At 44.6% G+C, this 25,263-nt stretch overlaps 1 protein-coding gene and 1 pseudogene across 7 annotated transcripts in view; one reads left to right on the top strand and one right to left on the bottom strand.

Moving 5' to 3' along the window:
• DDO (D-aspartate oxidase) overlaps nt 1–25,263 on the bottom strand; it is a 292,677-nt gene that overhangs the window by 17,017 nt on the left and 250,397 nt on the right. For 6 of the 7 annotated variants that reach the window (XM_078646998.1, XM_078646999.1, XM_078646997.1 and 3 more), the window contains one exon: nt 15,452–15,560. The exons of the other annotated variant lie outside the window; for it this stretch is intronic. In XM_078646998.1, the coding sequence (XP_078503124.1) occupies nt 15,452–15,560 (109 nt within the window). The remainder of the gene's footprint in view (nt 1–15,451; nt 15,561–25,263) is intronic. 7 annotated transcript variants of the gene reach the window in all.
• LOC144761747 (small ribosomal subunit protein uS19 pseudogene) lies at nt 1,658–2,075 on the top strand (annotated as a pseudogene).

The raw sequence follows: 25,263 nt of genomic DNA, 5'->3' as shown, positions 1-25,263 counted from the left end.
CAACCTAACAACTGCAGGCTGGTGAAACTCCATTATGGTAAACTTCCAAAAGGAGGAAACATTTTCCTTTAGAAATTGAGACAATTCAAATAAAAACATCAGAAAAAGGGGTACGGATGACAAGAAAATGACACAAGAGAATAGGCTAGGGAGAAAAGTGCTGAGGATTAATGGAAAAGTAGCAAGGAAGAGATATTAGGGCATTGGTAGGTGCAGACGTACAGGGTATAGGGCGGGTGGAGATACCAGGGTATAAATAGAGTTAGAAGTACTGGCATATAAGAAGGGGCAGACGAACCTGAATGTAGATAATTGTAGAGGCGCTAGGGTTTATGTGTGGCGAGTAGTACAATGGCATATGTAGAGGTAAAGTTAGTGGGGTATAGGTAGTCAATATAGGTACAAGGGTATTGCCAGGCAGCGAAGTTACTAGATATAGGTACGAGTAGAGGTAACAAGGGATTTTTGCCGTACAAAAACTGACTGCAGAGATGTTTTTAACAGGAAGGACATTCATCAGGATACATATGACATCATGGGAATGACAGTGACATTAATTTAGAAAAACTGATGAAACAGGTTTGTGGAGAAGGTGTCTCCAAATGAAATGCTTCCACTAGTTTTAATTTTTATCCAGAAGCATATACAACCAGTGTCGACTTGTATTTTAGCAGGAAAAATATTCTGAACGCCACCAAGAGTTAAATTTGTGTCTCATGTACATTGCCGCAAAGGACTGTGACTTTCTTTCCATGATTGTAATACTTGGCAGTTTTAGGAAGTACTAAGGGCCCGATTCCGATGGGGTTTGGAAGGCTTCTTAATGGCATTTGCTCCGTCTGAATCTGATCAGGAACGTGCCTTTCCGACCGAATTGGAAACAGTTATGACTGACCAAGGACGATGCGAGTTAGGCATTAGAAATATCCCAATCCGAACCCAACTGCATTTGGAATGACCGAGCTGTACAGAGCAGAATCGTACGTCTCTACACGCTGCGTTTCTGAATGACTGAGTACGATGCTGGATTTGGATAGGCTTTCCGAATCGTGCTGTCTGATGCAAATCAGCAGTCGGAATCAGACTTTGGGGGCCCGTAGTGGGCCCCCTGCACCCGGAGCCTTTCCAATCGGGCCCGTGGGGGTACCCATGGGTCCCCCTTACCAACCATGCACAGTGTGGCAGGCACCAGGGGGTGCCCATTACAGGCTGCCCGATTTTCCCCAGCCACCCCTTTCTTCAATGGGAGCCTATGCATTCGGTCAGAACATAGGCTCCCATTGAAGTCAATGGGGGTCCAACCAAATCGTATCTGGAAGCATCCAGATGCATCTTACTCGGTCAGTTGGACTCTCCCGATCCGAGTCGGTCGGAAACCATTCCCAAACCGATTAGGTCGGGAAGATTTCCAAACCTCATCGGAATCAGGCCCTAAGTTGGAAAAGATACTCCTGGTGCCCAATGAAGGATATGGTATATGATGGCAGGAAGGAAATGCCACAGACCCTAACATTAAGTATGTCCTCCTAATAAAGGTGATGCTGGCAATGAGTGGCAATACGCCATTCACAGCAGAAATACTGAAAAAATTCTGCCATCACAAAAGTTCACATTTTTCACAGTATACATAAACTCATTTCCGAGAGATGCTGTCAAAATGGCGGAAGTTGAGCAGAAGAAGAAGCGAACCTTCAGGAAGTTCACCTATAGGGGAGTGGGCCTGGACCAGGTACTGGACATGTCCTATGAGCAGATCATGCAGTTGTACTTTGCTTGCCAGTGTCTGCGGTTGAAACGTGGCCTGCGCCTTAAGCAGCATTCCCTCCTGAAGCACCCTCGCAAAGCCAAGAAAGAAGCTCCTCCCACGGAGAAACCAGAGGTGGTGAAGAATCACCTACGCAGCATGATCCTTCTCCCTGAGCTGATGGGAAGCATGGTGGGCGTGTGCAACGGGAAGACCTTCAATTAGGTGGAGATCAAGCCTGAGATGATTGGCCATTACGTACAAGCCTGTCAAGCACGGCCGACCGGATATCGGTGCCACTCATTCTTCCCGGTTCATTCCTCTGAAGTAAACGCCATCTTGTTGTAAATAAAGTTTTCCTTTCCATTTCCTTTTTTGATGGCTGCAAACTCCAAATTGTAAAACGTAATGCCTCGTCACAAAGGCTAACATTGTGTAATTTCAGAGCCACGTTTATAATGAAGTAATTTGGCCCATCTGCAGACCATCTGCATGCCTCAAAAGTCTTGCAAACAAGCCTCTAACGTTCACCACCATTCTTAACCAGCGGACAAATCTAGAAATAGGCACTGATTTAAAAGTTTTTTTGAATGAATTTAAGAAGTGGGAACATCCATCATCTAATACCTGTATCTAACACCTGTAATCATTCTCTCCCACCTTCCTTCAAACACTTTCCGAGATACAACTTCACATCCATAAGAAAATAAGCACAACAATTAGTTGGCCTCATTATTTTAGCATTTTTCATCAGAAACAAGTATCCCTTTCCGGATGACAACCATGTTTGTGATATCCAGTAATTTTCCATAAAATCAATCTCTTAAGTCTAAAGGATCATTATCTTTGCTCACTCCTTGTGCGATGAACTTGATTGCTTATACTTGTTCGCTCTCAGCTCCCCATAAAACCCATCCCACAAAGCCTCTTCTGCAAGTTGCCAACACCACGTGTTTACACAAGGACAGTATAGGAAACATAGACGGGCTCTATTGTAAAATTAGATCTATGCTAAAGTACTCTATAGAGATCTATAGAGATCTGGGATCTTATCTCTTCTCATCGCCCTACAATATGTTTCTTTACCGATACATGGCTATGTGACACTGCACTCCCTAGTATCTTACTAGCAATACCACCGCAGTATCCGCTAGTTAAACTAAATCGGGAAAAACGCCTAGGAGGAGGCATCGCCATTGTCTTCCAAGATTCTGTACAAGTCGCAAGAATTTACTCCTTACTTTCAGAATGGATTGAGATGTGCATCTTTAAACTCTTAATACGCACTACTGAAGTCTGGAGGGGGCATTGATTTATCACCAACCTCGCTCAAAGAGGTTTTAGCCAGGTATTAGTTAATTCTATCGCACCCCACATTTTAGCTTCTGATAAATGTCTCCTATTGGGTGACTTTAACTACCTTGGTGAGAATACTAACGACTAAGGAGTGTCCCAGTTCCTAGCTGATATGGAGACCTTAGGGCTGAAATAAGTACTGGTCACTGGACCTACACATAGGGCAGGAAATACCTTGGATCTTATTTTGACAAATGTAGCTGATGTGACAAGTGAACCACCTCTCCCAATTACATGGTCAGATCATTATCTGATTAAGTTCTCCATTTTATGCAAAAACTATTTTGCAAAAACTAAGAAAGATTTAAGCAGCCCCTATCATCCATGGAAGGCAGTCACTCCTACCTCCTTCTCAGAAAATGTTATAGTGGCTACTTTGTCATTCGTTTTGGACATTAATGCTGCTGTAGATGCCTATCATAAATCTGTAACATATACTCTTAATAAAATAGCCCCTTTTAAGAAACCCCCCTTTTTCTCCTTCTTCTTAGAGAAACCTGGCACCGTGGTATTTTAATGATTTGAGACAGGACAAAACAAAATGTAAATGCCTAGAATGGCGTTGGCGGATCACTAACTCTTTCACTTATAAACAGTTTACCAGGTTATGCTCCGTAATTATCTTAACAAGATCAGAGCTGCTCGGAAAATGCATATTATTTCTAAAATCACCCAAGAGGACAACTCTGCTAAGACGCTCTACAAACGCTAAGCAGCTTTTTGAAACCTGTGCCTGCATTACTACTGCCCCGTCATCCCAGAAACTCTGCGATTCCCTAGCTAAACTTTTTGAATATAAAATAAATGCCATAAATAGGAGTTTTTGTGTAATCCCAGAACCCCTAGATACAGCACTTAGTCAACCTCACCCTGTTGCCTTAGCTATTCTGGAGCCTGTTGAACCCTGTTCAGTGAAACAGGTGCAGCGGATGCTAACTCTGGTAAAATCAGGCTCCCCGCTAGACCTCTGCCCACCTAGGATAATGTCCAGTCTAACTGGCTATCTGGCTCCTTTGGTAAAATCATTGTTTGATTTTCCATTAACTTCTGCCAAACTGCCATAAGATTAGAAGTGTGCACGGGTATCTCCACTTCTAAAAAAGTCCTCTGCCAATCCCGAAGATCTCACCAACTATAGACCCAACTTGCTACTACCTGTGCTCACTAAAATTCTAGAAAGCCACATTAACAAATAGCTCCTATCCTAGCTGAAATCGATTCGATTCGATTCGATTCGATTCGAAATATCTTTATTTCGGTAAAACTTTACCATAAAAGACGTTTGTCATACACATTAAAAACTAGTTCATTTAAAATGATTTGTACAGCAAAATATAACATTTATAAAAGGATTTCTTAGCAAAGTCCCAATATTCTGAAAATCAAGTCAGAGCCTTGAGGCATTTCCTTCTAATAGACCAAAGAGCGCCCAAGTACTTGGCCATAGCAAACACAATATGGTCCGAGAGATCAGTTTTTAAGACTCTGAAGGCGACCAGCCACTTCGCAAGTCCCAGATTCCTGCATAGGGGAGCGATCCAGTACCTTCGGATCTCTCGGTAGGCAGGACAGACAAAAAGGATGTGGAGTTCAGTTTCATCCATAGTACTGCAAGCTGGACAAGTACTGCTTGCATCATCACTCCATTTGGATGTAAGAGTTCTAATGGGGAGAGACCCATGTCTCCACTGCAGGTATAGTTTCCTCAATATGGAGGGGTAAATTTTATCCAAAGTTGGTTCCATATTATAGTTGGCCTTGTAGGACAAAAAGGAAACTGTCAGAGACCCGTGTTTTTGATGATTGAGTAACAAGGACAGTTTGCTGTCACGGTAAGACTTGACTAGTTCCTTTTTAGAGAGGAAATGGCACGTGTTCAAAGGATCAGACCACATTGTTGAAAGGCGCAAGGCCTCCAATTCAAGTTTGATGGAATTAAGCCATTTAATTTTCCCAGCGCCTGAGATAGCAAGGACCTCCTGAAGTCCTTCTCGGTAACTGGCCAGTTCCGGAGTTGTCCATAGTCTACGCCAGAATGCCAGTGGGCGTAGGGCCAAATCCTCATCGAGCGGACATAGGCCTAGGTCCATCCTGAGGGGGACGAGGGGAGTGCTCGGTGGTAGCCCAACAAGATTACGGATGAATTTATTTTCCACCTTCAAGAGCATTGATGTATTAATGTGACCCCAAAGTTCAGATCCATAAATAACGGCCCCCTTAGCCTGAGATTTGTATATCTGTATTGGAGGGCCAATGGGCCTTATTGAGGATTTGTTGTTTGCCAAAAGTTTCATAATGCCCCCCGAGTGTTGGGTCAATTTGAGTGCTGCCTTCTCCAAGTGTGTGTTCCAAGTAAGTTTATCATTTAGCACAATGCCCAGATATTCGAAGGTTTTCACTCTTTCGAGCCTTATGTGTGCAATGCTTGGGCTAAAATGAAATTTCTGTGGGGGGTTGAGGACCATGAATTTCGTTTTGATAGCGTTGATTTCTAATCCATGGGCCTCGCAGAAGTCCACAAAGCCGTTGAGGATGCGCTGAATGCCCGTTGCCGACTTAGATAGTAACAGTGTGTCGTCGGCAAACATAATGGCTGGCACCCTTTCAGCGGCTAGTTTTGGGGCATCAGAGTTGGATACCCCCGCTAAATGGGAGATTACCCCGTTGACATAGAGGCAGAACAGGGTTGGTGCAAGCACACAACCCTGCCTTACCCCCCTGCCAACGGGGAACCTCTCGGACATTGCACCCATCCTACCACATCAGACCTGGGCAAAGTTGGTGCTATGAAGGCGAATTATAATTTTCAACAGGCCTTCCGGAACCCCCAATTTAGCAAGGGCCTCCCACAGCTTGTTACTGGGGACCAGGTCGAACGCTGCCCTCAGGTCCACGAATACAGTGTAGAGGCTGCCACCCTCCAACTGCACTGTTTTCCAATGTATGAGGACAAGGCGAAAGACCTGGTCAATGGTGGAGACCTTTTCCCTAAAGCCTGCTTGGAAGGGGCTCAGGATGTTAAAATCCCTGATCCACTCGTGTAAGCGGTTTAGCAGTAGCTTAGAAAAGAGTTTTTGGGATACATCGATCAAGCTTATAGGCCTGTAATTGGCCGGGAGGAGAGGGGACCCCTTTTTAAAGATTGGTACTATTTCAGCCCCCGGCCAGGTCGGAGGAATTGGCATGCCTTTCAGAATGGAATTGAATAGCACCCCGAGATAGGGAGCCCAGATTTTGGGTTCATGTTTATAGAGGTCGCCTGGAAGCCTGTCCAGGCCCGGCGCCTTGCCTACAGGCAGGGACGTGATTGCCATAGTGATTTCCTCTATACTAAAACCATCCATGCCAATTACACTAGTGATAGTAGAGTGGTGCACTTCTGCAGGTTCGTTCGTCACCTGGTCACTGCTATGTGGTTCATATACATTTTTGAAATGATCCTCCCATACAGATGGCGCTATATTGCCCTCAACTGCTGCAAGTGGTTCAGCCGAGCCGTGCCTAACGATCTGCCAGAAGGTTCGTGAGTCTCGGCTTGCAAGGGCAGCTGTTATTTTAGACCAGTTCCCCTCGTCCCAGTCTATTTTTGCAGCATGGAGGGCTGATTTATAAGCTAGACGTCTCTCCCTGATTACGTTTGAATTGTCTCGTGCTTTGAGTGATTTCAATAATGTGGATTTTGCTTCCCTACAGGAGGCATTGAACCAGGTGGCTCTTCTCTGCTTGGGCTTGTGAGGCCTGGCCACTGGGTTCAGCACCTCTGCAACATTAGTGCATAGTTCAGAGTGAATATTACCGAGTTCAGAGAATTGTGCCGGCTTGCATGGAGGGGGAGTAGATACCCCTAAACTACCTGTAAGATTGATTTCAGATTCACTGACTGAGTGGTGCATACAACGCTCTACTTTTTCCAGGGCGGGGACGACTAGTGCATAGAGTCTCTCAATGTTACTATGGTTCTCGAGCAATTTGGCCCATTTAATTTTGCGCCTATTGCTGGATAACACAAGATCAGCCTGTGATGCAGGATTGTTGTCGACCTTGTCTATTTGCCGGCCATCGATCTCAAATTTTAGTGAGAGCAAGTTGTGGTCACTGTCAAGTCTGGGGATAACTCGAAAGTCTTTGACTTTCCTCCAGTCCCTAGTTGAAACCATTATGTAGTCAATCCGTGACTCATAGCCCAGCCTATTAAAGGTGTTTTTAGGCGGGATGTCGCCTTTAGTACGGCCATTGCAAGCCCTCAGCGAGTGACTAAGCGTGAGGGACATTATTTGAGTTGCGAGTGGGGAACATACCCTGGTCACTGGATCTGTCAGGGTGGGGATGTTCCACAACTCGTCCTCTTCACTAGATATGCCCGCCAGGTAGTCAGGAAGTGGTTCATATTGGTGATTAAAATCTCCACCTACAATTAGAGGGGAGCAGAAATTATGAGTGTCAAGGAACTGAGCTAGGTCCTCCACTGGTCCCGAGGTCGCTGGAACCCCCACTGGTCTTGAATATATGTTAATCAAAGTGACCTTCCCTCCGCATGGCCAGTCAAGGGAGACACACTGGAAGTCACAAGAGTTGGTTTCCAGATGTGTGGCCCTACATCCCAAGTGGGACCCGACCCAGATCGAGAGCCCTCCTGAAGGTCGGCCCTTTCCTCCCCATTTTGCTTCAGTATCAAAGATAGCAAAACCCTGCCGAGAGTATTTTTTTCTTGCCCATGTCTCTTGTAGGAGACATACATCGTAGCCCTCAATGAGATCCCCCCAATCAGGCGTATCTACTTTATTGGATAGCCCCGCCACATTCCAGGAGAGAATGGAAATTACACCCGGAGCCTCTAGTGTATTATTGGTGTCTGATATCTGCGAACTGACAAGTGCTGAGAATTTGCCATATTGGTTAGGTGGAAGGACAACCACTGGGGCACTATTTAGTTTGGAGCTGTGTAATATTGGGGGGCAATCCTTAATCCTCCTGTGGGGATCAGTGTTTAATGGCTTTGGTGTGCAGGTGTCGTGCCAACCTGGCCCTGCTCTAAATTTGTGAGCCTTTGGATGATTTGATGTTGGTAGAAGAGTTTTGCCACCCGTGTGTGCGTTTGATACAATGTGGATTGATAGATCAGCCATTGAATTAGAATGAGAGCTCTTTGGGGTGGGTGGTGAAGGTGCGATGGTTGGCAGATGTGGAAGTCAATCCACTTCCTCTAAACACCCGTATCTGTTAGAGATCACTGCCCCGTTCCAGCCACCAAGTGCATCTGGCCAAAAGTTACTTTGCCCTCCCCATGTGTGATTCCTCTCCGGAACCCTTCTCCAATTCCCCCCCTCAGATGAATGGAGACGGGGTGGATAGAAAAAAGTGAGGGGTCTGGCTATTATTGTTGAAGTTATGCTATGGTTGGTCCAGGAATAAATGGCGTGTGCAGTGTTTGGATCCTCGAAGGATACAATCACACAGTCGCCACTAGTGGACTTTTGTGTGGTGCCTACCCAGGGTACCCTCCGGACCATAAGGATTTTAGTCCTTAGGTGGTTGGGTATTGGTTTGTTGAAGTCGAACCAGTGGATCACCTTGTTCTTTAAGGAGGCAAAGTTTTCCTGCTGGTTGTGTGTCAATTCAGTTACCCCAGTGAGCACTACAACATAGGAACTGACCTCAGGGGGGAGATCTACATATCCCCTTGAGCGTATGTAGCTAGTACTACTAGCTCTCTGTGATGTTGAATGGTTAACATTCTGGCCATTTTGCCTCGAATTGGGCTGATCAATCGAGGGTGGTGCCCTTTGGCCGGATATGACTGATAGGGGTGGCGGAAGAGTTTCAGCCGCCGGTTGGGTAGTAGTCGTCTTTGCCCTATTCGGAGGATTATAAGTATTTGCCTTGGTTCGAGGTTTAGGAATTGGTTTGGCCTTGGGGGTAACAATAGGACTGGCAGAAAAAGTAACAGCAGGGGGGGAGGGAGAGTATCATTAGTTATTCCCAGGGACTTAGCCTTCGTAGGCACCTGCGGGTTCACAGCAACTTGGGTCACAGGGATAGGTGGTATTATGGAAGGCGGAGTTCCGTGTGGACATGTTGGTTTAGCATTCTGCATGGTGATAGTGGTTAGATTTAAAATGCTTTTTTCTATTTCCAGAAGCTGTGTTTCTATATATGTAAATCTCACTTCTAGAGGGGAAAGAAGTTTTTTGAGGGTTTCCCAGACAACAGTCAGAAACTCAACGACCTTTCCTTTAATAGTACAGAGCGGAGTTCCAGCAGTGTCACTTTCTATGGTGAGATCATTATTTTCTTGGGTGACTACTGTATGTGGGGGAGTATTTACTAGGCACGGTTCCAGGGGAAAGGTCTTGGTTTTTGGCAGCGAAGCAGGGGGAGGTGCCTTAGTTAGTAGCTGGGCCTTAGCTATTTTGGCCTTTTTTCTTGCATATGTCGAGGTGTAGTTACGCTTCCTTTTGTTGTATGGGCCATTTTGTGGTATTGAAAAGTTGCCACCTTTTGGTAGCGTAGCGTAGTTGATCGTAGCTTTAGGGGGTGAGCCCAGCTCGGTTTCCTTCTTTTGCTCGGCAGTTACACCCGGGTGGAATTGTGGGGAAAGAGTGGGTTTTGGGGGAGATCCCCCCTGTAGCATGGGTATACTGTCCACTTGCGGTTGATGAATATCGGCATTTGTGACGATCAGAGTGGGAGCAGTACCAAGCGAGCGCTCTGGTGTTTTGGCCCATGCAATAGTCCCAAGGGAGGATTTTTTAGCAGCGGTTAGCTCAACTGACAATCTTCTAGCAGCTTCAAGTTCTAAAGAGACCCTGTGTTGCATCTTAATTATTTCATGATCAATTGCAGTATGGGTCCTAGTAATGAAATCATCCATGCTACCATTTTTCAATTTGGATTTGGCCGCTCTGTCTCTAAACTCGCGGGTTGCCATGGTAGGCACAAGATAAAATGCCTGGGAGGAGAACGTAAAAAGGTGGGTGGTAAAATCAAATGGGGTGGCCCAGTCCAGTCTCTACCTACCTCTAACGGCCTAAAACGGCACGCTCTTTGCCCGGTCTTCGCCCCGTTCTCCGCCCCGCGCGCGTCCCGCGATGCGCGGGACCTGGAGCTCTTATAAATGGCAGGGGGGCGTGGCACTGGGAGGGGGCGCGGCGCGGGCGGGAAGAGGAACCAGCTGGCGGTGTTCTGCAGGAATGCTGGTCCTCGCAGTCCCGCTCGCCGCACCTCTCACCTCCTCTGCGGCCAACCTCCAAGGAAGCAGTCACTCCACCCAAGGGTCCAGGGTCCAGGCAAAACAGAACTGGTGAGCTACTCCTGTAGCGTGCTGCTGACTATCTGGCAAGTGTCTCTCTCGAGCGGCGACCGCGAAGCGGGAGCCGCGAGAGGTGAAGAGCGTTCAGGCGGGGGGCGTGGCACTGGGAGGGGGCGCGGCGCGGGCGGGAAGAGGAACCAGCTGGCGGTGTTCTGCAGGAATGCTGGTCCTCGCAGTCCCGCTCGCCGCGCCTCTCACCTCCTCTGCGGCCAACCTCCAAGGAAGCAGTCACTCCACCCAAGGGTCCAGGGTCCAGGCAAAACAGAACTGGTGAGCTACTCCTGTAGCGTGCTGCTGACTATCTGGCAAGTGTCTCTCTCGAGCGGCGACCTAGCTGAAATAACATCGGATCTTAGACCCTTCACAATCGGGTTTCAGAGCACAGCACAGTACTGAGGCAGCATTGGTGGCAGTCACTGAAAACATCTGACTCTCTCTCAATGTAGGAACCCAGATCTTGTTGGTTCTATTGGACCTGTCGGCCACGTTTCACACGGTCTCCCATTCCATTCTCATGCACAGACTACATGAAGTAGGCATCCGTGTTTCTGCACTACTCTGGCTCAGGGACTTCCTCAACAACCGTACCCGTCAGGTTTGTTTGGGTCCCTTTAAACCAAGAAAAATACTTTATAACAAAGAAGTTCATCAAGGCTTGTGCTTGAGCCCAACTTTATTTAACATCTATGTCGCACTTCTGGCAGACGTTGTGAGATTCTGCGGTGTGGAGATTGTGTCAAAAGCAGATGACACTCAACTCCTCATCTCTTTCGGTCCTGACCCAGATATGGTGGAAAAAATTATTTGCCCACTGCATGAGGGAGATCGCTGACTGGATGGTCAATAGCTGTCTCCAACTGAATAGCGAGAAATCTGAGATTGTGTTGTTTGGCAAAGTGCACAAGCTTTGGTCAGCTGACTGGTGGCCCTTGGATCTTGGACTAGTCCTCACTCCTAATCAAGTGGTGTGAAACTTATGAGTGAAACTTGATCAGACACTATCTCAGAGAGACCAGGTTAATGCCACATGTGGCACCTTGTTTGCCACAATGAGGCTGTTAAAAAAGTATTTCCCTGTTTACCTTCCACCTCTATGAAAACCCTGGTCCAGGTGCTTATAATTAATTGCCTTGACTACAAAAATGCATTGTTGGATGCAGGAAATGACACCTTGCTGGCTAAACTACATGTCGTTCAGAACACTGCTGCCTGGTTGATCTGTAACTTACCTGTACAGTCATCTCCTGCACCCATACTTTTTTTTTTACATTGGCTGTCCATAAAAAAGGGCAAGTTTCAAGCTCTGTTGTTTAACATAGAAGGTACCGAATCAGTCTCAGCCAGTGTCCCTCACCCAATCCACACAACATAATTTCCTTATATGACAAAATATTCATATTCAAATGGGAAAAAGGACCCGCTTTACAAAAGGGGTTGGAAAGTAATCTAAAATCCATTCCACACACACTCTGTCTCTACATTAACAACCTGGATCTTTGTGGTTGTTGGAGCCAGCTCAAATCCAAAAGTTCCTGGTTCAGACCAGACATTTTTGATACCACCCGGAGGTCTGGACAAACAGCAAGATCCAACAGAGTAGTATAATTAGGAACCACTAGAATTCACATAGCCATCACATAGGTCATTAAACCTACCCATTTCCTCCACCTGCACCTTGAGGTCTGGTTTTCAACTGAAACAAATTACATCAAACCATGAAATCGACTGTGCCCACAAACTAACATTCTCAACCACAATTCTCTACAACTAATACAAGGTGCCAAACTGCTCACAAAGTTATATAATGTTCTAAATTCTTATATTGAACATTACTGCTGCAAGTGGGAAGAAATGATGGGAAGCAGATTTTTCATTGCCATCTGTCTGCCACCTCCAAACTGGTGGACAAAACACGATCACCAACCTCGAATACAATGTTCACAAGATTACAAAAACGTGAAAACCCTTGGAGGTATGGGCCATAACCAGTGGAGCTGGAAAAACATATCTATCAAAGTTGTACAAGTTAGTTCAGTAAGGGTTAAGGTAAGAACATTATTAGACCATGGTTAGTGAAATGCTGAAAGGAACTCCCAAACATCCTCAAAACAATACCCTTTGAGGCATAGAGTGACACATAAATTATGCAAAAAAGAAGCAGAGAACTCTGGGTAGTTCTCAAGTTTAGGTGGACAGTAGCTCCTGTATAGAGCACCCTCAAAACCAGTGACACTCTAAATTTGCCCACCTCAAATATCTGATATTCTATCAAAGACTAAGTGTCAGAATAGCCAGTGCAATCCACGACGAGATAGAAAGGGACAAAGTATTTTGCCATTTCTACAGCAAAGTGATTAAGCATAAGACTAACACAATGCTGTCCATATCGAGCTGTAAAATAACAAACGCCCTTTACCACCCCAGGCACAGTATTACAGCTTTGAATTGGTAAAATACCAACCAAGCCAACCTGAAATGAATCAAAGCAACCCCTGACACATGTTTTGCTCTCATTAGAGCTCTTGAGAGAGGTATAGCGTAAGCACCTTGGCCTGATGGTGAAAATGCTATCAGTTAGATATGAATAATTAATATTTTCCAGATTTAATTGATAACATGGAAGTGTGATAGTATTAATTTGTGTTTTCCTTATTGCATGAGTACCCAACATAAGCAGAAATTTATTATGATTTTAATGTTGTTTGTCACTTTGACAAGAAACCTTTCACTACACTCCTTTTTCCTGATCACCATTAGCTCGCACTACAGAGTGAAAAATATAGGTACTGCTGGATAGACTGGTTTAACTTACCCCTCAGTTGAAAAAAGTCTGATCCTGTATGTTGTTAACGATAATATGTAGCATTTGCAATTAATATCTTCTGTTAGAATTTCCTAAATATTTTGCTGTTTATGCTATTTTTGGGATGGAGAAAAGTCTTCGTTGGTTGGAGCTGACATTGGTTGGGTACTGGCTGATAGCAATATGATTCAAACTTTCTTGCAAATTCAGCCTATAGAACAACAATGGAGGGTACTGAATTTAACAGAAATGGGGCATTCAAGCATAAGTGCCTGTGCTTCCAACAGTGTTGAAAGGTTAATGCCATTCCTGTTTTTCAGGTAATACATGTTTAGGATCCTGAGTATATACACAGAGCAATAGTAATGAATGAAGAACTGCTGGATACCACTTGGATCCTTCTTAAGATTGCTGTAAGTATCATTGATTTTTGCAATAGCTTCTTCTGTTCACTTTCATTAGACTATATGATGAGATCCCAAATATTTTGGCCGTGCTCATCATACATATTTAACTGCTTTGTTTTTTGTTCTGCTTTCACAAGGATCCATCTCTTGTAAAAATGTTGAGCCTAAGGCCAGAATGTTAACCTTTACAAAAGATTCACTCTCTAGTAACTGTAAACCATGCTTAATGTCATGGCCTTTGAGGCTTCTATGATCTTGTTACCTGACCTCCTTCTTGGATGTTGTCGTCTGGCGAACACAAATAGAAGTTTGGTGGAGAAAGCAGATTTTAGGAGCATAACATATGTTTGATGTAAGGGGAATAAATACGAAAAGAACAGTTTAGAGTTTGCCTTTTAGTCATAAAGTATGGCAAGATCTTGTGACTAAGAAAACAGTAATATCTACAAAGAGTATGATAGACTGGGGGCATATGTTAGTAGCAATTGAATAGCATGCCAAGTCTGAGGGTCATCATTATTTGGTACATAGACCTAGTATATGCAGACTTTCCGCAAGTCAGTTGTTATAAATGGATTGTCCACTAGATGATTCTGTCCTAGATACTATGGCCCTCATTACGATGTCAGGCAGAATTACTTCCGCCCGACACCGCATCGGTCATGGGACAGACCAACGCCCAGTCAGTAGACCAGACTGCCACATTAGGATGCTACTGAACACTGTTTGATTACATTCCTTACATTTTACAATGGGAGCATTCATTCCGGCCGTAAACCAGCTGTAATGTATGCTCCCATTGTAAAATGGGAGGTGCTTTCATCCCTGCGCCCTGTGGCAGGCCCCTCAAGATGCAAGGATCAACAGGGGGGCACCATAGGTGCCCCCCCCCGGCCTCCAACTCCAACCGGAGGCCTTGCGCCTTGGGGGGCCCTGCTGGGGGCCACCAAAGGTGCTTTCTGACATGGTTTCCATATCAAACAGGCTGGCATGAGAACCATGTCGGAAACTGTCTTCGTAATCTCAAGAGCGGAAAGGCCCACCCTTGAGATTACTTGATGCATTGCGACTGGCGGACGCCAGCTGGAATGACTGGTTGGATTCCTTTCTGACCACCTCTATTGTAATGAGGCGGTCATAAAGAAATCCGACTGGCACATTACGATGCAGTTCGAAAGGCTCCGACCAATGTTCGGAGCCTTCCGAATCGCATTGTAATCGGCCCCTCTGTGTAATACTAAAGCCATCTGCAAGTATTGCGGATCCTGTATCTGGAGTGTTAACACTAGTGTGTCAACACTTCTTTATCACCAGATTTATCAAGGTTTCACCTACTTTAAAAAGTAATTTGTGTTCTTTCGCTTACCTCTTTGCTGTATCTTTACAGGACTGTTCAAGATGCTACTATTCTGGGCTACAGGATTCAATTTATATTTTTATTTGACTGTTTTGGCAAGTAGTCCAACTTCAAGTTTTTATTTGTTTGTTTGTTGAACAATAACGCAGCTGTCTTGCATTATAACTACATGTTATACGCTCAAAAAGGTTTTCCTGAATGTGTGACGGAAAATGCTAAAATAAATAGTTGTTTGGACTTATCGTTCATGTTGCACCTCAGTGTGACCTAATGGATCACTTTATGCTCTGTATTGTACAACTTACTTAAATTATTTAAAAATGAATTAACTCGATTATTGTAAGAAAGCAATTACGCTTAAATTAATTTGTGCACCTTATAGCTGACAAACAAATTAGCAAAAGCAAATTGAGCTACAGCATTATGATGAGGCAAAATAAAAATACATGCACTATTTGAAAAGAATCGGACTCACCCAGATAGTAAGATAATGCCAGCATCACTAGCCTCAGCCGAATTATAAATGGAAAACAGATAATCAAATGTCTCCTTAAACCAATTAAATTGTTGATGAATAGGTGTGCCTAAAAAGAAGACAAAGTTCAATTGACAAGCCATAAAATAATTGGAGACTATCCCAATCATTGGGTTTAAAAGCCTGAATAACAAACATATAAAAGACAAACAGCTGTGGCTTTTGTATGGAGAGTGCAAGGAAAGACACAAACATTCATGCACACATTGATATAGGCCAATCTTACATGCAGAACGATATACCTCCACATACCCGTGCACCCACAAACCAAAACAGCTAGAGACATATAACCTAGCAAACCTGGACCGTTAAAAATACCATTTTAAACTCAAAAAATCACTTCATTTGACCAGTTATAGTTTACTGAGCTAACTATAACCTGTGCCCCACCATGCATTGCTTATGCCCTCACATATCACTTCAGTCATGACATGTTCAATGACATCATTGATTACATTTCAAATGACCTAATTGACAACACTGATTATATCACTGATGACATGTTCCACTAATCTTCAGTTCAATTTACTCTATAAACAGTACAGCCTTTGAGATAAATTAAAAAAAAGAAGTAAATAGTGCAGCCTCATGTAAAGCATAGCTTACATAAACATGTACTAACATAAAGTAATTATAATGTAGTTTATTCCCTCTAGACACACTAGTTCTATTAGGTGGCCAAGCCCCTGCTATGTGCATCCTTTGCCATGTGAGTGTACCTCCGGACACTCTAGCTCCATTAGGTGTCAAAGCTAAGTAGGGAACTCTCGCTAGACATCCAAGCCACATTACGTGGCCAAAGCTTTCACCTTGTGGATAGTTCTTTATGTAGAGGCTGCCCCCTCCCTCCCGACACCCAAACCCCATGTGGTCTACAAGCCCTACTACACAAAGCTGTTTCCCTGTGAAAAAGGTGTCACAGAGATCCCTCTACCTATAGACTCTCAAATACTGTTAGCTGGTGAAGTCCCTACTACACACAGAGGCGAAGCATGTTGTAATTGAATATACTCATCGGAAGTACAGAAGCTATAGCAAATTTGCTCTAGATATACCTTTCAGTGTCAGAAGCATATAGCAAACTGTCACATCATTGGAGGATGCCATCAGTGATGTCATCCGTAATATAACTTGAGCTGTCATCAGTTATGTTATAAATGATGTCATTGATCATGTCACAAGAGATGTAATATGTGAGGTCATAAGCAGTGCATGGTGGGGCTCAGTAAACTATGACTTGTGTGAATGGAGTGTTGTCTATATATACATATACATACATAACCATGCACATACATATACTTATAACCTACTGGCAGTCGCCAGTAGGGTAGGTAGTCATAGTTAGGACCTAGTTTCCATAGAATAGTGGGGCATATTATCAAGATGTGCGTTAAAAAACGCACATCGCACATTTCCCTATCGCCGGCTATCGCCGGATTTTATCGCCGTGATAGCGCGTTATTATCAATGCGCAACACGTAGACGATATTAAATCCGGCGATAGTCGGCAATAGGGAACATTAGCGCGTGAAAACAAGCGTTGTTGTCACGCGCTTATATGTGCCTTGATAATATGGGGGGTGGATTCAGCTTTATGATCCACACCCCCATGTTAACAATGCCTAACACCTGATCAACAGTCAACAAAAGGAGGTTTTGGGTCCTATCCTTGACCAGCCTGGACCTCAACAAGCGCTAAACAGAACAAAGTGGCTGGTCCGGTTCGCTTTTTAACAAATTTAAGCCCTACCCAGCTTATCAATGCTACGTGGGCCACACTTTATTTAGAAATTATTTATTTTTATTTTTCTGACAAAGATTTCATTGATTTCTCATATGACATGAAAGGCACAATTGTCAAGCAGTTGAAGAATCAACACACAGACATCAGTGTGCACAATATATACAAGTGACAAATTAATTCAGATAACAAAGTGAATCACAGTGAATTCTCAAAATTGGAAACACCAAGAGCCACATTACTATATACAAAACATATTGACACATACAAAACATTCCATAAAAGCAACTTAGTCCTTTGAATTGTATACCAATGGATAGGCGGAAACAACCAAGTAATACGAACTTCCTGCCTATCTCATAAACCTGTGGAAAGGTATTTTTTAGGATTGAACAGCTGGGGCAGGGTCAATGGTACTATTTATTCCCAGCTGCACCCTTCTTCCTTATCACAGGCTGGGAGTCAACGCGTTTCGAACCGGTGGTAAGTTGAAGGTTCTCCTCAGGACATGGACTGTAAGGGTCCTTTTCTGTAAAAAATGGGACTTGGTGTAAGTATTGTGTAACACTGGTAAAGTGATGACCTCTCTGACTGGTCACGGAGAATGAATGGGGTTACCTGTGATCAGCGCGCTGAGGCTGCTGGGCAAGTGGAACGTGGAAAAGGGCTTGGCACAGTAGCGACTTTCTGCAAGAGCAAAAGTTGTTTTAAGGAATTGCTGGGGGTCAGTGTTCATAGGAGCAATATATGTCTAAAATAACAACAAGGGAAGGCTGTTATTGGCATGAGTCCTACCTGCCAATGAGCTTGAGTGTGGGCGGACAACGGGAGCCCCGGCCGAGAATGGGTCCAGGGGTCACCAGGGTTGTAGGTTTCTTTCAGGGCACGCTGTGGAAAAAACGGGCGTTACTACCAAGCTTGAGACTGACTCGTTTGTAATACGGGCGGAACGAACCAAATGGAAGATTGTACTCACTCGATTTAAAAAATGCAAGCATATCATGCGGAGGCCATGATTGGCTGCCAACACTTAAACCAGGAAGTGTCGGCAGCCAACTTGGGACTCGGACTCAGCCGAGTCCCAAACAAAAGCATTAAAAAAAGAGAAAGGGCAGGGTAAGAATACCCTGACCTTCTGGGCGTAGTTGTGGGATGTTGGGGTTTGAAGTGCCTTTAGTCTCCTGTGGCAACTGCCTTGATAGTGATCTGCAAGCAGTCATCATACTGGGTAGGTCCTGTTACCTCCACCAGGGACATAAAAAGAGGTTTGGAGTGATCTAAAATCATCCTTGCATACTCTTCAGCCTCCACTGCCACTAAGGCCTTGGGGAAAGTGGCTGGTCGGGCATGCATGGACAGGAAATCGTCTGGGTTCTGAGTGCCAGGTTCGTATTCTACGGTGAACTGAAACTCTTACAGCTGCAGGATTCAATTTTCAATTCTCTGGGGAGGCCTGGACAAGGACTCCTGGAAGAGCAGGATCAGTGGCTTATGGTCTGTGATAGCGGGGAAGGGATGGCCGTATAGGTAGATGTAGAAATGCCTGCAGCCCCATAGGGCAGCAACAGCCTCACGCTCTATTTGTGATTAGCGCTGTTCCGTGAGTGTAAGCGCACAGCTGGCTTATGCCACCGGAACCCAATCTCTGCATTCTTGTTGTTGAGCCAGCACTGCACCTAGGCCGGTGGGACTAGCATGCATCTACCACTAGTATCCCTCAGGGGGTTGAAGTACACCAGAGTGGTATCTGCAGACAGGGTGGCCTTGGTCTGTTGGAATGCTTCTTCCTGCTCAGGTCCCCATGCCCATGGGTTGGGTGACTCAGTGAGATCCTTGAGCTGGCCGGTGATGTCTGATAGATTTTTCATGAAGCACCCGCAGCATGTCAGCATGCACAGGAACCTGGGGACTCCTGACACAGATGATGGGGCGAGTGCTTCCTGAATGTCCTTTACTTTGTCGGGGTCAGGGCCGATGCCTTTGTCTGAAAAGCAGCAGTATTTCAACCCATCAGGCAGCCGATTCTGTCAAACAGCGGTGTGAAATCCTGCAACAGATGGTCTAGATCATGTGCATGTACGCTGATGGCTATTTGTACAGATTGCTTGGGTTAGGCTGGGACACAGAAAGATAAACCAATCAAGTCAATCCGAGTAGTGTGTGCTTTTCAATATCCTAACAGGGCATCATTAGGGTCCTGGTTGGTACAATCCCTGTGAGGCTTGTCTTCTTGTTCTATTTGGTGGGTATTCATGATTATGAGAATGGTGAAGGAAATCTACCAGTACACGTATAGGTAGATAAACTGTACTTTTATGTTACAGTATTACTTTTTTGCAGGTAAAAAACTGACCATGTCATGAATGATGTAATATGTGACATGATCAGCAGTGGATTGCGGGTGCGCGATATATAGTTAGTGCAACTAACTATATATGGAATTTCAATGGTTTTGTGTGAGTAAAATAAGTTTTTTTAAATGCTAATTCCTAACTATATATGGTCTATAACCTATGGTTTTTTCAGTGAATTTCAATGGTTTTTTAATAGCAAATATCATAAGCTGTCGAATGTCAAGTACGTGGTAAGTAAAAACATTTTCGTGTTTATGCACACTGATCTGCTTTGAATGCTGCCCCCCACCCCTCATTTCTATTAGGAGTACTCTCTCTTTGCAGATAGTGAAGGGTAGTTAATGCAGGCCTTTGCCCCCGTTGTAATCCGTCGTGCCTGCTTCTCTCTCCATTTGATTGATTGTTCTCTTTGGTTCATTCTCTATTTACAAACAAGCACAGAGTCGCAATACTCTGTTTAGTCTTTGCAGATAGCGAAAAATCGTGTAAAAAAAGAAAAGGAATCGAGCAAAATCAGTAGGCCACTAATGGGATCTCTTTTTGACCTCCCTAAAATAGAAACATTAGGAACAACCTGTTGATAATACCAATGTGTATGTACATAAGCGGCGTTCATTTGTGTTCACAGTACCCCTTCTTGATTGTTTGAATCGAGCATTGAATTGTTCGAAGTTGGTTCTCTTAAGAATCTTCTCTGCCTGCAAACGAGGAAGAATAGGAATATTCTCTCTCCCTTTGCAGATAGTGAAGGGTAGGTAACGCAAACCTTTAACACGTCGTGCCTATTTCGTTCCTCATTGATTGATTGTTTCCCCAAACATTGACTGTTTGGGAATTGGTTCTTTTTGGAGGTATTCCCTGTTTGCAAATATAGGTAGGAAAATCTTTGCAAATAGTGAAAGGGTACGTAATGCGAACCTTTCTCCCCCGTTGTAATCTGTCATACCTATCTACTCCCCACTGATTGATGCACCTGTTTCACCCGGACCATTTACTAGAGATACGTCATCTGGCCCGACCAGAGAGCACCCCTAGTGAAAAGGACATATGCAATAATAACAAAGTGATCACTGTATCCTGTTAACAGAAACTTTAGCATGAAACAACCTGGAAAGAAAAGAATAGGAAAACGAAAATCAGTAGGCCACTGATGAACATAAACTTTTATTAAACAACGAACAAAGAAACGATAACATAACGTAATGATAAAACCTATTAATGTCCTAGAAACAAGAAAACGTTAGAAATATGCCAGTGGTGAGAGACCAGAAAAACAGTAAGAGAAACCAAATCACCCCTCGCTGTCCCACCGCCTGCCACGCCAAAAAAATCGATAGACTAGGGAAAATGCAAGTCAGTAGAACATCCGCCCCCACTCTGGAAACTTCCAAGGTGGGGCAGGGTTGCGGCTACGCCCAGCCGGGAGCAGCCCATATAAGGCGGATCCTGCTGCCACGCCTCGGCCAGGAGATCCTAACGTAGGGTGTAGCCGGAGGAGAGGCCGAGGCCAGCGGGACCCGGCCAGGGGATTGCCTTTACAACGCTGAAGAGTTTCAGGGGGGGGAATGTCTCCTCGACCCTCCCCTCTCTCTCCCAGTCCGGCCGCGGTGGCCCTTGAGAGTTGCAGGTAGTCCCGCCACATGCTCTTCCGGTCCGGCCACCAACGGTCGGGGGGCCGAGGCCGACGGGATCCGGCTGCAGCCGATAAACCAAGAAACCCGTTCATGGGGCCAGAGCCAGGGGCGTCCGGCCGACATCCACCGGAAGCCCGGCCCGAAGACGGACGGGACACTTCTTCTCTCTTGAATAATGGCTGCGACAACACTGGGGGGGGATGTCTTGCACATGACTCCGACCCCCCCCCCCCCCTCGTCCTCATCGCCTGGTCCGGCCATAACAAATCTCAAGCGAGACGCCGTGGGGTGCACTGGGAGGGAGAGACGATGCGAACAGGCCTCTCCCGCCTCCCCAGTGGAGGCTTCCCACCTGCACCCTCGGCGCTCCAAGCGCCCGGAAAAGGGTTCTTCCACTGTGGCGATGCTGCAACCTCTCGCCCGGCAGGGTGGAGCCCGTCCGCTCATTTGACCCCGCGATCGCCAGTAGCTACCGAACTCTCAAATGGCGGTCGACCTGGCAAGAGCGGGCCCAGCATAAAGAAATGGCCCGGTCACTGGTTGACTCCACCACCGTAGTCCTCCACGACCTTGAAGATTCTACAGGAGCCGCGGGAGTCTCCGACCCCCGCAGACACCCCCGATGGGGAATGACTGCCATGATCGCCCGTGGAGTGACGAAACTGTATCCGCGGGACGTCGGCGCTCCCATGCTGGCGCCAGCCTCACTTTGAATTACTAGAATCCTGCAGACCTCAGTTCCGGTGAAAGCACAGTGTGACCCGGTAGGAAAAATTGTTGCACCCCCTCCCCTTTTTGACTGATAGTTCAAACCACCGATCCTTTCCTTTGCCCTTTTAACGGAACTTTGGACTGCCTCCCCCTCTTTTACATTTTCTAGAGAAAACAAAACATTAACCACTACATTAGCATAGCAATTGACACCAGAACGGTTTTCAAATTGAAAACCAACAACATCTTCAACAGAATCCTTTTTGTTTCTGCTGTGACCCTGCTACAGCACAGGCATTGTCCCCAGCAGTAATTCTGCAATGCCGGTAAGAATAGCTGTGGTGCCTACTGGACTCACTCACCCCCGCGGCGCCCCACGCCGTTATTTGCTGGGCGGCAACTTACTAGACATCACCTTCGTGACATCCAGATTTCAGCGCTTTCTGCTGCCTTGGAACTATTCGCACAACAGACCGCTACTGACAATCCACCCCCCGCGGCGCCCCACGCCGTTATTTGCTGGGCGGCAACTTACTAGACATCACTTTCGTGCCATCTAGATTTCAGCGCGTTCTGCTGCCTTGGAACTATTCGCACAACAGACTGCTACTGACGACCCACCCCCAGGCAACATCTTCTGAATTTTCATAATTTGAAAGAACTAGTAACATGTCCTCATCAGGAATTCAAAAGAAATTGCCACGGTCTCTTCGTGGTTTAAATGTTTTTACTGTTTTTGTTTTGTTGTATATATTTATATGTTATTAAAGTTTTATATTCCTACTACTTTGTTGGAGTGCTATATATTTTTAATGTGACACATAATTGTAAAAACTTTGATGTACAAAGAGTCATTCCTGGAATCTTCCGCTTCAGGCTCGGTCCCCTCCCCAATCACAATACAGGATGGTTTTCAGATAGTAGGAACACGTGTGGTGTGACGGATCTCATCGGGTGTGGGCCTTGATCTACTATAACTCCTTTAAAGAGGGGTGATTCTTTACAGCTGGAGCCATAAACTACATCTGCAGGGCTAGCTGATAGCCTGGACAATCGGACACAGAGGAAGAGGAGTGTCAGAGGGTGCGGTAGTGAATAGGGCGAAAGGGAGGTGTCGGGCGGGCACAGAGTGTGATTCTCAGGGAAGAGCAGCGCAGATGGGGGGAGGTTTATTGCCCATGCATAACACAGAGAGCGGGGGTGACCAGTGCCTGGGGAAGATGCTTGCGAGGGTGGGGAGCCATGCTACGAATCGACAGCGTGCAGAGAGTGGGTCTGGTCAAGGCATCTAAAATGGCTGCCGTGCACGACAAAAGTGTGGCATTTCAAAAAAGGCAAGATGGCGCAAACAATGTTTTTCAACACTTCCTCATTTCCTTCGAATCGAACGTTAACAGACGTTGGTGCATATTACCAAAGTTAAGCGATATTTATCGCTAACGATGCTTACCAACGAATTTTTTACCGCTAAGCATCGTCAGAAATTATCGAAGATAAACCTTGCTATTATCAAGGTTTATCGCAAATGCGATAAAAAACGGCCGCAATGCATGAATATCGCTAAAAAGTCAGCGATATTCATGCATTACCGAGCTAATGCTCTTAGCCATGTTATCCACCTCCCATTGGATAACATGGCTAAGAACTGCTCAGGGCAGGTATAACTTTTTGGAGATATTCGCGCTTAGCGCGAATATCTCCAAAAGTTGGTAATAGGAGATAGATATCTTGCATGTTGTAATGCAAATTATTGTGGTATATGGAACTCATATCATAATCTCTCAGGAAAGCAGAAACTGATCCTTTTGGGACCGCCTGAAAAGGCCTACGGGGTGAGGGGTACTCTACTTTGCCCCCTTTTCACGTTCCGAACTATTTTATTTTACTCTCTTCTGTAATTACACAAAATAGCAGCGATAAGATGCATCGGAGACACACAGTGAGAGAAAGGAGGCCGGAGATGAAGAAGAGATGTCAAATACACATTGGAGATAATATAGTGGCAGAAGGGAAGTAAATATGAGTAAACTTACCATGTAACATAAAAATGTTGCACTCTATACTATAAGTCTCATTTTATACTACAATCACTTCGCTACAACCTCATAAATTAAAAATAAAAATGAATAATGTCTCAAACAATTTTTGATTTCTAAATATAAATTTATTCTTCAGAATTTTCTAAATTTGAAAGAACTAGTAACATGTCCTCATCACAATTTCCTCATGAAAAGTCTGCAATGATGATTCTTGTAACTCTATGGTCTCCAAACATTCGATAAATTCGCCATCAACAGATTGATCAAAAAAATCATTCAAGTCATCTCCTCCTTGTGACAATATTTCATTATTGGTGCTGTCAATTTCAATCAATGTAGTGGAATCATTCAAGTCATCTCCTCCTTGTGACAATATTTCATTATTGGTGCTCTCAATTTCAATCAATGTAGTGGAATCATTCAAGTCATCTCCTCGTGACAATATTTCATTATTGGTGCTCTCAATTTCAATCAATGTAGTGGAATCATTCAAGTCATCTCCTCCTTGTGACAATATTTCATTATTGGTGCTGTCCATTTCAATCAATCTAATGGAATCATACAAGTCATCTCCTCCTTGTGACAATATTTCATTATTGGTGCTCTCAATTTCAATCAATGTAGTGGAATCATTCAAGTCATCTCCTCCTTGTGACAATATTTCATTATTGGTGCTGTCCATTTCAATCAATCTAATGGAATCATACAAGTCATCTCCTCCATGTGACAATATTTCATTATTGGTGCTCTCAATTTCAATCAATGTAGTGGACAATTCAAAAGAAATTGCCACGGTCTCTTCATTGTGAGCCATTTTATTTTGAAATTGCTTGCTGTAAATTGCAGAAAAAAATAATCACTTTCATTTATCGTTTTTAGTAATACATAATATAAAACTAACTTTATCAAGTATTTAGTATAACAGAAAGGACTGCAAATAAATAACAGAAAACATTTTTCAAATTATCTTCAAGTGTACAACATAGTTCCCCTTACAAATTAACAACTCACCTTTTTAAAAGTAGGAGAAGTGTTAGTACTGTATAAATCAAACACCAGAAATTCACCGCCAAAAATTCCTCACAAATGTTTCTCAGACAGTAGTATCACAAAATGGCTGTGGTTTCCTCTCATTTGACATATATACATAACCAATTAACTTTCATCACACACAAATACAAAACCAAAGTAACATTTTAATTGGTTCTAAATTTCAACACTTTCAAATGTGTTTTCCCCATGCAATTTTCCATAGGACATTTACATACGTCTA

This window comes from Lissotriton helveticus, chromosome 6 (genome assembly GCF_964261635.1).
Source record: "Lissotriton helveticus chromosome 6, aLisHel1.1, whole genome shotgun sequence".
Taxonomy (NCBI): domain Eukaryota; kingdom Metazoa; phylum Chordata; class Amphibia; order Caudata; family Salamandridae; genus Lissotriton; species Lissotriton helveticus.
This window is presented reverse-complemented; position numbering and strand designations above follow the sequence as displayed.